The sequence below is a fragment of the Aulonocara stuartgranti genome (assembly GCF_965226115.1).
Source record: "Aulonocara stuartgranti genome assembly, chromosome: 7".
NCBI classification, from domain to species: domain Eukaryota; kingdom Metazoa; phylum Chordata; class Actinopteri; order Cichliformes; family Cichlidae; genus Aulonocara; species Aulonocara stuartgranti.
This window is the reverse complement of record NC_138945.1, coordinates 30,078,709-30,092,796: the sequence shown is the minus strand read 5'-3', so window position 1 is coordinate 30,092,796 and position 14,088 is coordinate 30,078,709. Positions and strand designations below refer to the sequence as shown.

At 38.1% G+C, this 14,088-nt stretch overlaps 1 protein-coding gene across 1 annotated transcript in view; it reads left to right on the top strand.

The window, feature by feature from the left end:
• The window catches only part of grin3a (glutamate receptor, ionotropic, N-methyl-D-aspartate 3A), a 52,194-nt gene that overhangs the window by 29,448 nt on the left and 8,658 nt on the right, over positions 1 to 14,088 (top strand). Inside the window, exons 5-9 of the mRNA XM_082538814.1 lie at positions 517 to 662; positions 5,359 to 5,474; positions 6,204 to 6,355; positions 11,429 to 11,590; positions 11,854 to 11,924. Of these exons, the coding sequence (XP_082394940.1) occupies positions 517 to 662; positions 5,359 to 5,474; positions 6,204 to 6,355; positions 11,429 to 11,590; positions 11,854 to 11,924 (647 nt within the window). The remainder of the gene's footprint in view (positions 1 to 516; positions 663 to 5,358; positions 5,475 to 6,203; positions 6,356 to 11,428; positions 11,591 to 11,853; positions 11,925 to 14,088) is intronic.

The window sequence follows — 14,088 nt, the reverse complement described above, 5'->3', positions numbered from 1 at the left end:
TCACCACTCATATCTTTATATTGGTGAGCCAAAGGAAAATATACACACAGATTTATTGAAACACTGACTACATAAGGAGAAATATTCAGTGTGATATGAGTACGTCTTCTTCCTGTGTTTATATTGATATCATTAAATCATAATAACAAATTACATTTTGGTTCTGAGTTGTTTTTGTTCTAAATGAATTTCATTTAAACAAATATTTAAAATGTCTAGAGGTTATTTGTTTGCTTTTGTACTTACACTGATGTTTCATTGTCTTAAAATTGTTACTCAGCAAATATACTCTTTAATTAAACACCCTTGTAGGGGCGCGTGGGAATTAAGGTGATTAATTGGTTTTCGGCAGCTCATTAAGTCACTGAATTACAAGAATGCAGGAATGTTTAGAGTCGGCATGTTCAAGAAAAAAAAAGAAACAAATTAGTGTAAAGAAACAAAGAAAATGTAAAGCAACAAACTTTCTTGATTTGAGTTCTGAAGGTATCTTGTTTTATTTCTTCTTTCTTGCAGCTGCACCATCCCTCTCAGGGATTCAGATTTGCTACAGTGAGAGAAAGCAGTGCAGAGGACTACGTCAAGAAGAGTTTCCCCGAGATGCACGAGTACATGAGAAGATACAATGTCCCGGCAACGCCAGATGGCATACATCATCTCAAGTAGGGCTATAAGATGCATACAGGCCACATATAGCATACAGGCAGACATACATTTTTTTGGAGGACCATAATCAAATCTTTATTGATTTATGCTCAGTCTTTGCTGATCCAGGTACTGCTGTCAGCTTTCCTAATATCCGCTCAGTTAGCTAACTTCTCTAGTCATTGCCCCTGAAAATCAACTTCTGTTTGGTTGCACAAGTGAAAAAAAGAAACTGCATCATCTTTGATAAAAAATAGAAAAATAAAAAAATAAGAGTGTGCGCATACTGAATGAAAGCCAGATTTGAAAAAAAAGGAGAAGAAAATTGCATCCCTGCTGCTGTCATTCCCCACCACAAGCCTGCCTGTTCTCATTCAGATCTTACCTTCCTCTTTTTCCTGCCACTGCTGTCATCCTCAGCCCTTTCAACATTCAACTAGCAACCCATGGTGCATAACAGAATATAGTTTTAGGTTTGTTTGTTTTTTTTTAAAGACAGCAGGTCTGCATGGAACACAATTTGAACGGATGAAACGAGATTTATTTTTGCTGAGCTTGTAAAATGCTGAATAGAGGGAAAGCAAAAATGTCATCTTTAGAAAATTACAACTTGGCAACAAGACAGTATACAAATGTGCCGCAATGCAATCCTCTGCATTGGGATTTACTTCACTAGGGACTAAGCATTATGTATATACATATGCAAGACACTTGTGCACTAACAGACTGATAGTATATCTCTAATATATACTGCACTAATTGCACTAAAGTTTTCATAGAAGTGTAAGTATACTTGCTTTTCTTGGATTTTACTTTGGATCATATCTTTTGTCATATTTTGATAATTAATTCAATGTACTGCCTGTGGGGTGGAGGAATGTAGTCTTTTCAGCTTCAGTGTTTATTTGAGGGGTAATTAGAGTGAGGTCGGCTCTAGTGAGCAATGTTTTTTTTTCTTTTTTCCTTCCTAATAAGAACGGACCAACTTTCCAAAGTACACAGTGCTATGTAGAAATAATTTGTATCTTTTTTTCAATGCCAGACTGCTGTTTAGCAAAAAAAAAAAAAATTATAGTTGTAATGTCCTCCCCCTCCAATGCCTTGCTAGTGTTGACAAACAGACTAAACTCCATGCTGACCACTTCGTAAGCAGTTTAATGCACTTTGACATAGTCAGGTCAGCCTGGTAAAGTTCAAACTAAGCATCAGAATGGGGAAGAAAGGTATCCTAAGTGACTTTGAATGTGGCAGGGTTGTTGTTGCCAGACGGGCTGGTATAAGTATTTCTGATTATCTTATGGAAGTTTCCCACAGAATCATCTCAGGGATGAACCCCCTAACGAAGAGAAAATATCCAGTGAAAATGCCATGCTGATGTCAGAGGAATATGACAAGACTATGACAAGACTGAGCAATAACTCAATTACCCACTTACTGCAATTATGGTATGCAGAAGAGCATGGAGGGAGCACTCCTGTCAGCTAAAAACAGGACACCGAGGCTTCAGTTCACTCAGACTCACCAAAATTGGATGATAGATGATTGGAAAAACATTGCCTGGTTCAAATGAGTTGCTATTTCTACTGCAACATCAGGTAGGGTCTGAATTTGCCATAAAGAATAGCATAGATCCACTCTGCCTTGTATCAGTGGTTGGGGCTGCTGGTGTAATGTAATGGTTGTTTTTGGGGGTTTGTTTGTTTGTTTGTTTTTCTCTTGGCACACTTTGGGCAAAATAAAAAAACTCAGCCTAACTGAATATTGTGAGCTTGTTTGACCACATGCTCCTATCTTCTGATGGCTGCTTCCAGGAGAATCTCTAAGCAATGTTTCCAGCACCTTGTTGAATATATGCCATGAAAAATTAAGGCAATTTTAAAGGCAAAAGGGAGCCCAACCCAGTACTAGAGGTGTACCAAACAAAGAGCAAGCAGTACAGCTGAATATTGAGTGTATTTTCACAAGGAGGTAAACATTAACAATCAAAACCAGGTTTTATTATAAGAACATGCTGATTAGGGCTGGGTATCGTCACTGATTTCTAGAATCGATTCGATTCCGATTCACAAGGTCCTGAATCGATTCAATCCATGATTCGATTCAATTCGATTTGATTCTATTCGATTTGAATCTGGGAAATTTTGCCTCAGACAGTCAGAAATATTATAATTCAGATCAGTACATTTACATATTTTTGTATCTATAAAAAGGTAGCTGACACTTTCCAGACTTTATCAAAGGTGTGAGCATCACAGCAGAGGCCTTTGTGTCAAAGTAGCTGAAGATAAAACACTGAAACACATGAAGGTGATTTCAAGGGCATAAACACAAAGCGCAGACCCGCCGAAACATCAGAATCAGCGAGCTGTCGGCTTTCAGCCCCGACCGTGTCCGTGCCGTCGGGGGAGAAAGGCGACATCTCACTGATTCTGATCCGCGGGTCGGCGCTTTGTGTTTACGTCTTTGTGCAGAAGCCGTGTAGCTGCTCTCATTTACTGTTTTAAATGTTTGGTGGTTGTCAAAATTTTGTGACGTTTCATCTGAGATTCTGGAATTTTTGGCAAAATACATTTATATAAAAAAATCGATTCAGGATTTTAATGAATCGATATCACGTTATCCAAGCCAGAATCGATTTTAATCGATGAATCGATTATTAAAACCCACCCCTAATGCTGATGACGCTGACAGTGATCATGGGAATGGTAAATAAGAGTGTGCCACACAGGCTGTTGGGGCACACTCTTATTTATCAAATGGATAATTAACAAAAAACAAGACAGATAAACAAAATGCTGCTGTATATGTAGCACACATTGTGAAATGCTTGAGAAAATACAGTAATTTAGATGACTACTTGGAGTTGTCATCCCTACACACTAGGCACCGATTACAGTAAGCACTGATTTTTATCAGGGCAATTCTTTTGTTTTGTTTTTTCAATAATGTTTCAACTTTAATGACCATGTCTCACCAGTGCTACTGAAACAAACTATCAACACCACTGACTGCAGCCTGTCTTCTTTATAATTAGAGCATTTGGAAAAAATTCACTGGCTGAAGCATTACAAGCCATCAGACAGCTGTCATGTACCATTACAGCTGGCCTATTAATGGATATATAGGGAATGCTACTCTAATACGACAGAGAAGACAATTTATTAGAGAGCAATTTCAACCTGCGAATGTACTTCATAATGCAAAGACTTATCCCTATAACCCCACAGTAATGGAAACTCTGGCTTTACATAAAAGTACACCACAGACATTTTGATGTCAGCAGTGGTGTTTTCCCTTCATGCAAATATGTGATTTATAGATGATGTAAAAAGGGATGCATCATGATTTAATCATATTAGTTTGTTAGATGGCTGATGTCAAGATAGTGCTTTGACCATAAATGACATGCTGTGGTAAAAGACCAAGGATGCCAGCTGCAGCATAATTCAGCCGGTAATAATGAACAGGCAGCTTGCAGGGAGAAGATAGTGCAAGATTTCAAACGCTGTCCTTGATAACAAGCAAAACACAGTATATCTTGAAAAAGTCTTTGTAGCGTTTGTATCCCGGTAGACTCTAGCTGTCAGTAAAGACGTTTTAAAGTTGATTTGTAAAAGCCTCTCAGAGTGTTGTGATGTAATATCTCACCTCTATATAACAGACTTGTGAGGAATACAAATAAATTGGCCAAAATCTGTAGGCAGGCAGTAATTTTCCTGAAAGGTAGCCAATGAAAGGATTGGGGAAAAAGTAAAGGCAAGGCCAGCATCAGAATTATGAAGTTCAAACAAGGCAAAAATATTTGTTGAATCACTTACATTTCATTCTCAGTGATAATTTCAGGGTGTGCTGCCATTTAAAAGGCTTTGTAAAACGCCCACAAGCTCAAAGAAAAACAGTTCATTCTTGCATGCTTTTATGCTTTATTCGCTGTTTTCGGTTTCATTTTCAGTTTGTATTGTGCATTAAGTAGCACCATGTCTGCAGTCAGTCTTCGTGCTTTACCGTTAATTAAAATTTGCATGTTTTGATTTCCAGAGAAGAAAAATGCAAACAGTTTTCATAGGGCCTATATATTCAGCTCTGCCCTACACATGAAGTTAGGTAGAGCATAAAAAAGGTTTGTAGGACCTGTTAAAACAGAATGACTGAAGGTGAAGTTCATTCTTTCTACTCACCCTGTGAAGTCAGAGAAGTGACACGAGGACAGACACAGGGAAAATAAGCCTCAGAGTCACAGACGAAGAGGGAGACAATGAGCTAAGGTTCATTTAAGCTACTGTCTCGAGGTGGTGAAGATTAATTTTTCATGTCAAATTCAGAAGGCGGCTTAAAATAGTGTAAAAGATTTGCTGTTGGTCTCCTGATATTGAGAGAATCACTCGATGAGTCTTGCAAATTATCCATCTATCACACTGCAAATGCCAGTTTGTTTACTTGATGTAGTATTACAAAGTTCAACTGCCTAAAAATGACCCACACAATATAAATTACATTTATTACAATTATATTTGAATTCTTATTATGTCTGCAAAATTATGCAGCACAATATATGCATAATCTCTTACTGTTTAGCTTGAGGAATGATGGCAAAATTTGAGTGAACACAAATGTTTGATTTCATCACTATGCTGTGCTGGAGGAGTGTTATGAATGTGCACAGGGTACTTTTTGCAGCTGCAGTGTACTTACAGTATGTTGTTTTGCTTACAGGGCTGACCCTCAGAAATTGGATGCATTCATCATGGACAAAGCACTGTTGGACTATGAGGTCTCCATAGATGCAGACTGTAAAACACTAACAGTAGGAAAACCTTTTGCAATTGAAGGTAATGTGCGAGCATATCAATTATGAACATTTTAGATGAAATCTATCACTACTCTGACATGTGAATAGCATCCACCAGCTCTGGTTTTAATCATCACCTGATTTTAAGAGGTCTTTCTGCATCACTGCAGACTAACTGACCATGAGCAATTTTAGAACAAGCCTAAATTTAACAATATCAATCACTCAACGTTTACACAGTGGTTAATCTTTTGGCTTTCAAAAGCTTACACTCTCCAGTGTCTACTGTTAATCTGTGGTCCATTTAGAAAGCCTCTTCCTCCCGCTGTGAAAATGTTCCCGTGGCGGTTGCTTCCATTACAAGCCATCGTAGTCCCACATTCCAGCGGTGTTGTTAATTACTTAATGCACTCTTAAGCCTTCAAGATACAATACACATCAATCAGCACGCTTCCTACCAAGGAAAGGTACTTTTGCAATTGGCTGTTGCTGAATTTGTCACACTCTCCTGGCCTGCTAAGACGTTCAGAGATATAATTATATCATCAAGCTTTGCTTTGGAAAAATTATGACTTTTTAAAGTAAAAAAGCTAAATTATCCAGACCTCCAAGTGTATCAGCTCAGCAGCTTGTTTTTCCCATGGCTGTAGACCAGGGAAAGAATACAACAGCAGCATGAAGGTGACATGAAAAAAGGTGTTTTTGCCGTTATGACAGAAGAATAATCGCTAAAGAGTCTCTGTGTGTGTTTGTGTGTGTCCAATGGCAGGCTATGGCATTGGCCTCCCTCAGAACTCTCCACTCACTTCCAACATCTCGGAGCTTATTAGTCAGTACAAGTCAGATGGCTTCATGGACATGCTGCATGACAAATGGTACAAGGTCGTTCCCTGCGGGAAGCGCAGTTTCGCTGTGACTGAGGTAAGATTAAAGCGAGGCAGTGTAGGGAAAATAGAGCGTATTTATCATTTCATTATATCATAAATGATCATTTCTACAATTTCAAAATCAGAACAATATAATATAACGCATTTGTCTCATTTTTTATCTTACTCAAGTTTCTTTGCTCTCAAATATTTATGTGGAATCTTTATTTGAAAGCTCTGAAAAGTCTTATGTACCCCACACAGTGACTTACTCAGAAAAGTAATCTTTCATATTTTGTTCACTACACATAAAGTCTACTTCAATAATTATACTACAAAATGTCAATGCAAAGAGGCCATTTTCTCGAGTAACTCATAGTATGAGAAATATATGTTTTATTAGAAATGCAATACTAGTTATTTCTGGCCATATTTCTCCCCGACTGTGACTTCAAACACTATAAAAGAGGCTCCTATAGCTCAGTGCAGACTGCACACAGCATACTGCGCTTGATCCTTTTGTACTTTGTTCTTTTTATTTATTTTCTTAGCTGCTGTGTGGATGGCAACATAATGTCTGTCGATCACAAGGATGTCGCCTAAATAAGCACTCGTGATTTGTACCTTTGAATGACAGCGTCTACTAAATACTTAATCTTAAATGTAAATTGCCATTTCATGAGCTCAGAAGCAGGAGTTGTGGCAATGTGGCACGTTGCATTGCCACAGATTCAATGTCACCTAAGTGAATCATTTCCCGGTGTGTAGCAGTTAGACGTGTTATAGATGCTATCTAGAGCTGCAGACATTTAAATTGCTCCGGGTACAATTCATTTTGCACCATCATACCTCAGTCTGCCTAACGCTACGGAGGAGAAACCTGCTCAACTGATATTTAGCTTCATCTGGGTGTGTATTTCAATTTTTGTCTCACAGAAACCACAGTACGGTGATCATGTGCACACTTAGGGTTCTCATATTATTGGTAATGATTTTAAATATCAAGTATATATCATTAACTTAAAATGACCTAAACTGATTTCTAAACTTTGTTGTTCACTTGCATACATCGGGCAACATCAGCAGGGCCCTCATGTCATATAAGCAATATGAGTTACTGACAAGCTTGGCCCAGTTTTAGCCCTGCTCAGCACTTTTTTGTAGCAATTATTTATACCGATGAGTGACTACCACCAGCAGTAAGCCTAAGGATTCTGAAAAGATGAAAAATCTGATGGATTGGCTTCACTGAGGTACAGTAGCCAAGCTCTCTGGCATTTACCCAGCTCTCCGTCACCCCAAAGAATCTGATCCCATTTGAAGTAATAAAATCAATACCAATAAATTGCATATTATTCAATTACCTAACATTAGGAGGGCCAAACTTAGCATTACCGAGAAATAAATGGTGATAAAAGAAGTGAAGATGATAAAAGTGATGTGCTTTTTTATTGATTTTTTTCTGCTAATTTATGCAGTCAAATGGTGAAATATAACAGCACCATTAGAAATGATTGTTGTATATAGTGGTATGAGCCTAGAAGCGTGTGTTACCAAAAACCTGTAGCATATAGTATGTGTTTTCATGTGCTGAGCCTTCTAATGAGCAGTGTTGGGAAGGTTACTTTTAAAATGTATTCCACTACAGAATACAGAATACATGCCCCAAAACGTATTTTGTAACGTATTCTGTTACGTTACTCAATGAGAGTAACGTATTCTGAATACTTTGGATTACTTAATATATTATCATGCTTTTTACAACTACATAAATGTACTATTGCTGTGTGAATTATTACTATTACTGAAGGTCCGCGACTCCGAACCGTAGTAAAGGGACCTCTGGCTAATACATCGGTTCCGTTTCGGGCTCGTAGCCGAAAAATAGATTTACTTTGTTGTCTGGGTCAACTTTGCTTGCGAGAGACAGAGAGAGGCGTTGAAAGACTGCTCCAACGGAACTTATTGTTTTCGGAGGAAAACACGAACATGGTGTACAGTCGAGTCTTAATAGCTTACTTACAACTGGGCTCGTCAGGCACTCTTCTTGGCTGCAGTGGTTATTATTATATTTACATGCTTCCAGCTCCCGTTTCTGCTCGATGACAACTCGTACTTTTCCACTCTCCTTTTTCTCCCTCCTCGCGCTCACAGACACATAACGGGTATGGCAGTCCATTCTCCCTGCAGCACGGACTACACTGCCCATGAGGCCACATCCTTTAGGGCTATGTCTCTAACACTCTGCCTATTAGCTTAGCACAACAACAACAACAAAAAGGCGCTCTCTCACCCAGGAAACACACAGTCGCAGAGAGAGAGCGTCACACTGTAACCACGGCAACCGTAACCCTGCCGCCTGGAACAACAGATCGTAGCTGTCAAACAAAACCCAAACAGTCCTGACCCGCCACAATATGAAACAGGAAAGTACCGCCGTGTAATCCATTTATTTCAACAAAGTAACTGTATTCTAAATACCACCTTTTTAAACGGTAACTGTAACGGAATACAGTTACTCATATTTTGTATTTTAAATACGTAACAGCGGTACATGTATTCCGTTACTCCCCAACACTGCTAATGAGGAATGTTGGAGTGTGCTATTAGACACAGACTCAAACGTGTTCTTTATTCACTGAAGCTGGAGTATTAGGCTACGTTCACACTGCAGGGAAAGCGCATCAAATCCGACTTTTATGACCCTTTGCGACCCATATCCGATCATGGTATGTCAGTGTGAACAGCACAAATCCGATATTTTCAAATCTGATCTAGGTCACTTTCGTATGTGGTACTGAATCCGATACATATCTGATGTTTTAGAAAGCGACTGCTGTTTGATGGTTATGTTGCATTAAATTCGTCTTTTACGTCACTGACACAAGACAGACACCAATTATCAGCGCTAGAGAAAACAAATGAGAAAGCATGGCGGCCATTGTTATAGCACGGGCTCTCTTAATTTCTCAGTGTCCTTCTCTCTCTAATTTATTTCTCAAAATTCTGTCGGTTACGACTGTGCAGGAATTGATAGACTGCTGCGACAACACCTACTAGCTCTGTAGCCGCCATTTTTGCTTCCGCAAACAGAAGGCGTTGTGTGTGACGTCTTCTTTTGCGCATGCGGGCCGCTTTGAGGGCCGTGAACCGTTCACACTAGAGAGCGTTTGCTGTCATATTTCCTTTGTAGTATGAACAACCAGACAAAAAAAATCGGATTTGATCACAAAATCGGAATTGAGCATTAAGACCTGCAGTGTGAACGTAGCCTTAGATCAGATTAACGTCACATATATACAGTGAGCTCATCTTGACTTTGAAGGATACCGCAGTTTTTCCCCTATCCCAATGGATTTCTATAGAGTTTAAAATGTATGCCAGCACAGCCAAAGGTTACTATTCTCTTTATTCAACAACTTCTCAGGAATCATTATCTTCCACCGTCCAAAATTTCCTTACTGCTAGCGTGCCAAGTCACAAAAATGCATTGATAAATTTAATCCATCATGTATTCTTCACCAACATGACTTTATAATGTAATCACTGCAGCTGCCCCGGTATCAAAAAGCTATTGCACACTCAGCACTAAAAAGATTCTTATGAGAATATATGTAACTGCAGTAACTGCAACAAGTGGTCAGTTAAGCAAAGTGTTATATCACATTTGTAGATGGCTACATGTACAGACTCGCACAATAATATGGACACATTTAGAACAGAACGAGTGTAAATTAAGATGTGAAGGAGGCAATCACAATCTGATCGAAAGTGTGATATCCCAGAGGGATTCTCTTATATTTCAGAAGAATGAGAAAACTTGTTCCAAGAGATTTAAAATTAATTTCATGACGTGTTTGCCCTGAGTTTGTAAATGCAAGGTGGTCTTACTTCAGATTTCCAGTCCTCTGAAAAATTATTCTGTTTTTATTTAAATGAAACAAGCAATTTTTACCTGTGACTGACTTCGTAATGATATTTGGAGGCTATCGCCCTTAATTTTGCCCTCAGTTTCTTTTTATGAGCAAAATAAGCTAATAATCCATATGAATCACATGTAAGCAATACATTTAATATATTATTTATTGCATTATGTGTCTCAAATAATTAGACAATGAGAATTTCAAGATATAAGTATGAAGCTTAAAGTCATTTACTGTCATATGAATAAGAGGACTCTATGCAAAATCTAAGTACACCCTAAATTACAGATTCAGTTACTTATAAAACCATCTTTAGCAGGAATAACTTAAAGTACTTGTTTTCTATATGACTTTGTAATGCCCTCACACTGTTGTGTGACTTATACAGGGTCATTGCAACACCTTGATTCTTTCTGTTGTCAATGTTCTATGCTTCATTGTACTGAGATCATTGCCCTGTTGCATGGCCGAAGTGAAGCTTCAGCAGTTCATCAGATTGCCTAGCATTTGGCTCTAGAATAGTTTGGTGCAGGGGTCCTGTGGCTGCAAAACCAACCACCAACCACCAAATCATCATCACTAAAGTGTTGTGCTTGACAGAGGTGTTTGTGCCGATACGATTTGTTTGTTTTTTGCCAAACATCTTTGTTTTGGTCTCATCTGTTCAAAGGAGATTGATCCAGACGTCTTGTGGTTTCTTCAGATTCAGTTTTGCAAACATAAACAGTGCTACCATGTTCTTTTTAGAGAGAAGAGGCTTGCAACACTTCCAAACACACACTTGTTCATTTTTTTTTTTAAATCATACTGTCATGAACTTTAATATTTAATGTGCTAACTGGAGGCTGTAACATTTGAGGTATTGCTCCTGGGTTTTTTGCAGTTTCTCTGAGCTTGCAAGGTCTGACCTCTGGGTAATTCTGCTGGGGCATCCACTCATGGGAAGATTGTGTCATTGTGTTAACAAACAACTGAATGCTCCAGACCAGTAAATTGCCAAAGCCTTTACTTTTATAGTCCGTTGCATAGCATCCTGCGAAAACAATCTGTTTCACTTGACTGTTCATGGATTGTTTTTAAACATCTGCTTCTCCATATGCATATCTGTATACACACTCCCTGTATAACCTCCTTTATCCTTCCCACCTTTTCACTTTCTCAAGCTTCTCTATCATATACTGATTGTCTCATTTCTTTCTCTCCAGACGCTGCAGATGGGTATAAAGCATTTTTCTGGTCTGTTTGTGATGTTGTGTGTGGGCGTGGCTTTATCTTTGCTGACCACCATAGCGGAACACATTGTGTACAAGCTGGTGATCCCAAGGGTCAAGGAGCCACGCTTCAAATACTGGCTACACACAAGCCAGGTACGGACCAGACTCACACTCAAACACACATGTGGTGACCGTGACTGTGGTCACACTATAATTTAAAAATAGTTTGTGCAAGCAATTATGAAAAATAAGATTTATAAAATGAATAGTTTTTATCTACAGTTTCTGGTTTTGCAAATTTTGTGCATTTGTTTTTTGTTCTTGCTTTGTTGTTGCTGCTTATGGTAAAGTCTTTCAGACACTTAAAAATCAGACACATCATTTACAGTAAGCACATGTTGTTGCTTGTTTTCCAGAGATTACACCGGGCCCTCAACTCAGTCTTCACAGATGACAAACTACCGACTATTACAAAGCCTGAAAAGGGGTACTGTTATTGTCTTTAAAGTGTGGGCATTGTATTATTTCAGTTTGGTCTTTCATCATCTATACTTGATGAAACATCCATCCCTAAGTGACTGATCTGAATCTGATCTGAGCACATATGTGTTGTAATTATTTATGAATTGTTTGGAACATTTGTTTGTTATCTTCATCGGTACATTACAAAAATTCAGTATATATGGTGCAACAGATCCATTTTAAACACTTTATACCATTTTTTGTTGTTTTTGCTGTTTTTCGCAGGTGTGATGTAAGAATTGTTTATTAAATGCTGCTTATTTTCCCATCACTTTGGATTTTTAAACACAATAACATAGTTACATATTACAAACGAAGATGAAAAATGCTCCTAAATGTGATGCATGCTTAAATACACCACATTGACTGAGACTAAAAATGCAAACAAGGTGTTCCTGTAAGAAGCCAATATTTGAAAGTTAAATGGTGCATTGGCCAAATTATAAGCTGAACAGTAAGTGACATCAATTAACATCCAAATGGAAGTTAAGGGACCCATTTTTAATCAAAAACTAAATAGAAAGGTCAATCTGTTGGAAGCCAATTATCAGTGAGGGAAATTGAGAAAATAATCCACGCTGACGTCACGTGGTATTGTTGAAAACAGTGGGTGAGAAAGGGAGAATCAGTAAATCATGAAAGCGTCTTTATGTAGGCACTTTCAGTGTCCTTTGCATGGGGACATTTAATTGCACATATTAATACATATTAGTTGCATACACTTTGATACTGTGTGCCATAGCGTAGCCCTGCCCTTTTCACATTTAGCCATCAAGCATCTAATCATACCACCACCCTTTGTCTTGATTTGGATTTACTTGGTCTCCCCTTAGAAGCAAAATAAAGTTCCATTTTATAGTATAGTTCATTCACATCTACCACTCACTCCATACTGAGAGCACACTCAGGTGGAGCACTTAAAGTAAGGATTAAATACACTTAATAATTATGGAGCCGAGGCCATGTGAGGGATGCCTGTGGTAATGAGGATGGATTGCCTACTCTTGCATAATTATACTCATTCAATCAAGTTATTCTGCATGCTGTCTAAGAGTCAGAAATTATTACCGTCTCATTGTCAGTGCTCTGCCGAAAAACTTGTGTGTCAAAAGTGTCTTTTGTGCAATCAGAGCACTGAAATCAGATCTTCCCGTGCAGGATTTTATACTCTAGACAGTTTCAGTTAGAATTAAACTGTGCGAAACGATACCAAAATGCATCATTATCAGTCCTAGTCTGTACTGTATGGTACTGAAAATCGCTATACAGGATGACCAAATGGAACACATGGATGGAAATTAAATTGGAAATCACTACTACTTAGGATGAAGCTATAGCACATTTCATTTCCTAAGTTAACTGGGATGTAGGAAAACCCAAAGACAGCAGAGAACACTGTCTGTGTGAGATAATTAGCAGCAGTGTCTGTAATACCGTGAAATATTCTCGGATGGCCAGTTAAGATTGCATGCTTTGGTATCAAGCACAGTGTTAAGGTCATGAAGCTCTGGCAATGACTGACAGCCAGGCTAAAATAGGATTATCTGGCGCTCTGAATACACCAATGATATCAGTTACAATTCAGCTACAATACTCTGTTTCAGTAGTGGAGAATTGTTCCGTCTCTTTAATACCTAATACTAAAATTACGTAAATTAGTTGGGTTTTTTTTTAATAAATAGTAAACTTATTTAACATTGTATTTCATATCATTTTATTTACAGTTTTCTTTTTTTGTGGCCTTCCATTTAATATGCATTATTTTATTTTATTTTGTTTTTATCTGAGTAGGGTTTTCATTTTCTAATCCCACTGTCTCATTTAGGAAAATTTAAAATGTAGATATGATTCATGCCATGGCTGACATGTGCTTAGATGGAATTTGTGGCATGTTTTTAAAAACCTGCTGACACAGGTCAAAATAAGAGACAAAAAAACTGTAAGCTAGTTTTAAAGTAATTTACTTGAGACTGGTGTTCTACGCTGTAGTCCAATGCAGCGATTCTATATTTTGCTTAATAAAAGACACCCTCTGACCTCAGCATAGCAAGCTGCGTGTGTCTTGTTTTGACTGTTGATAGAAACATCTGTACTGATATACGGGCTAGGAAAATAAAAGTTACTGGTGA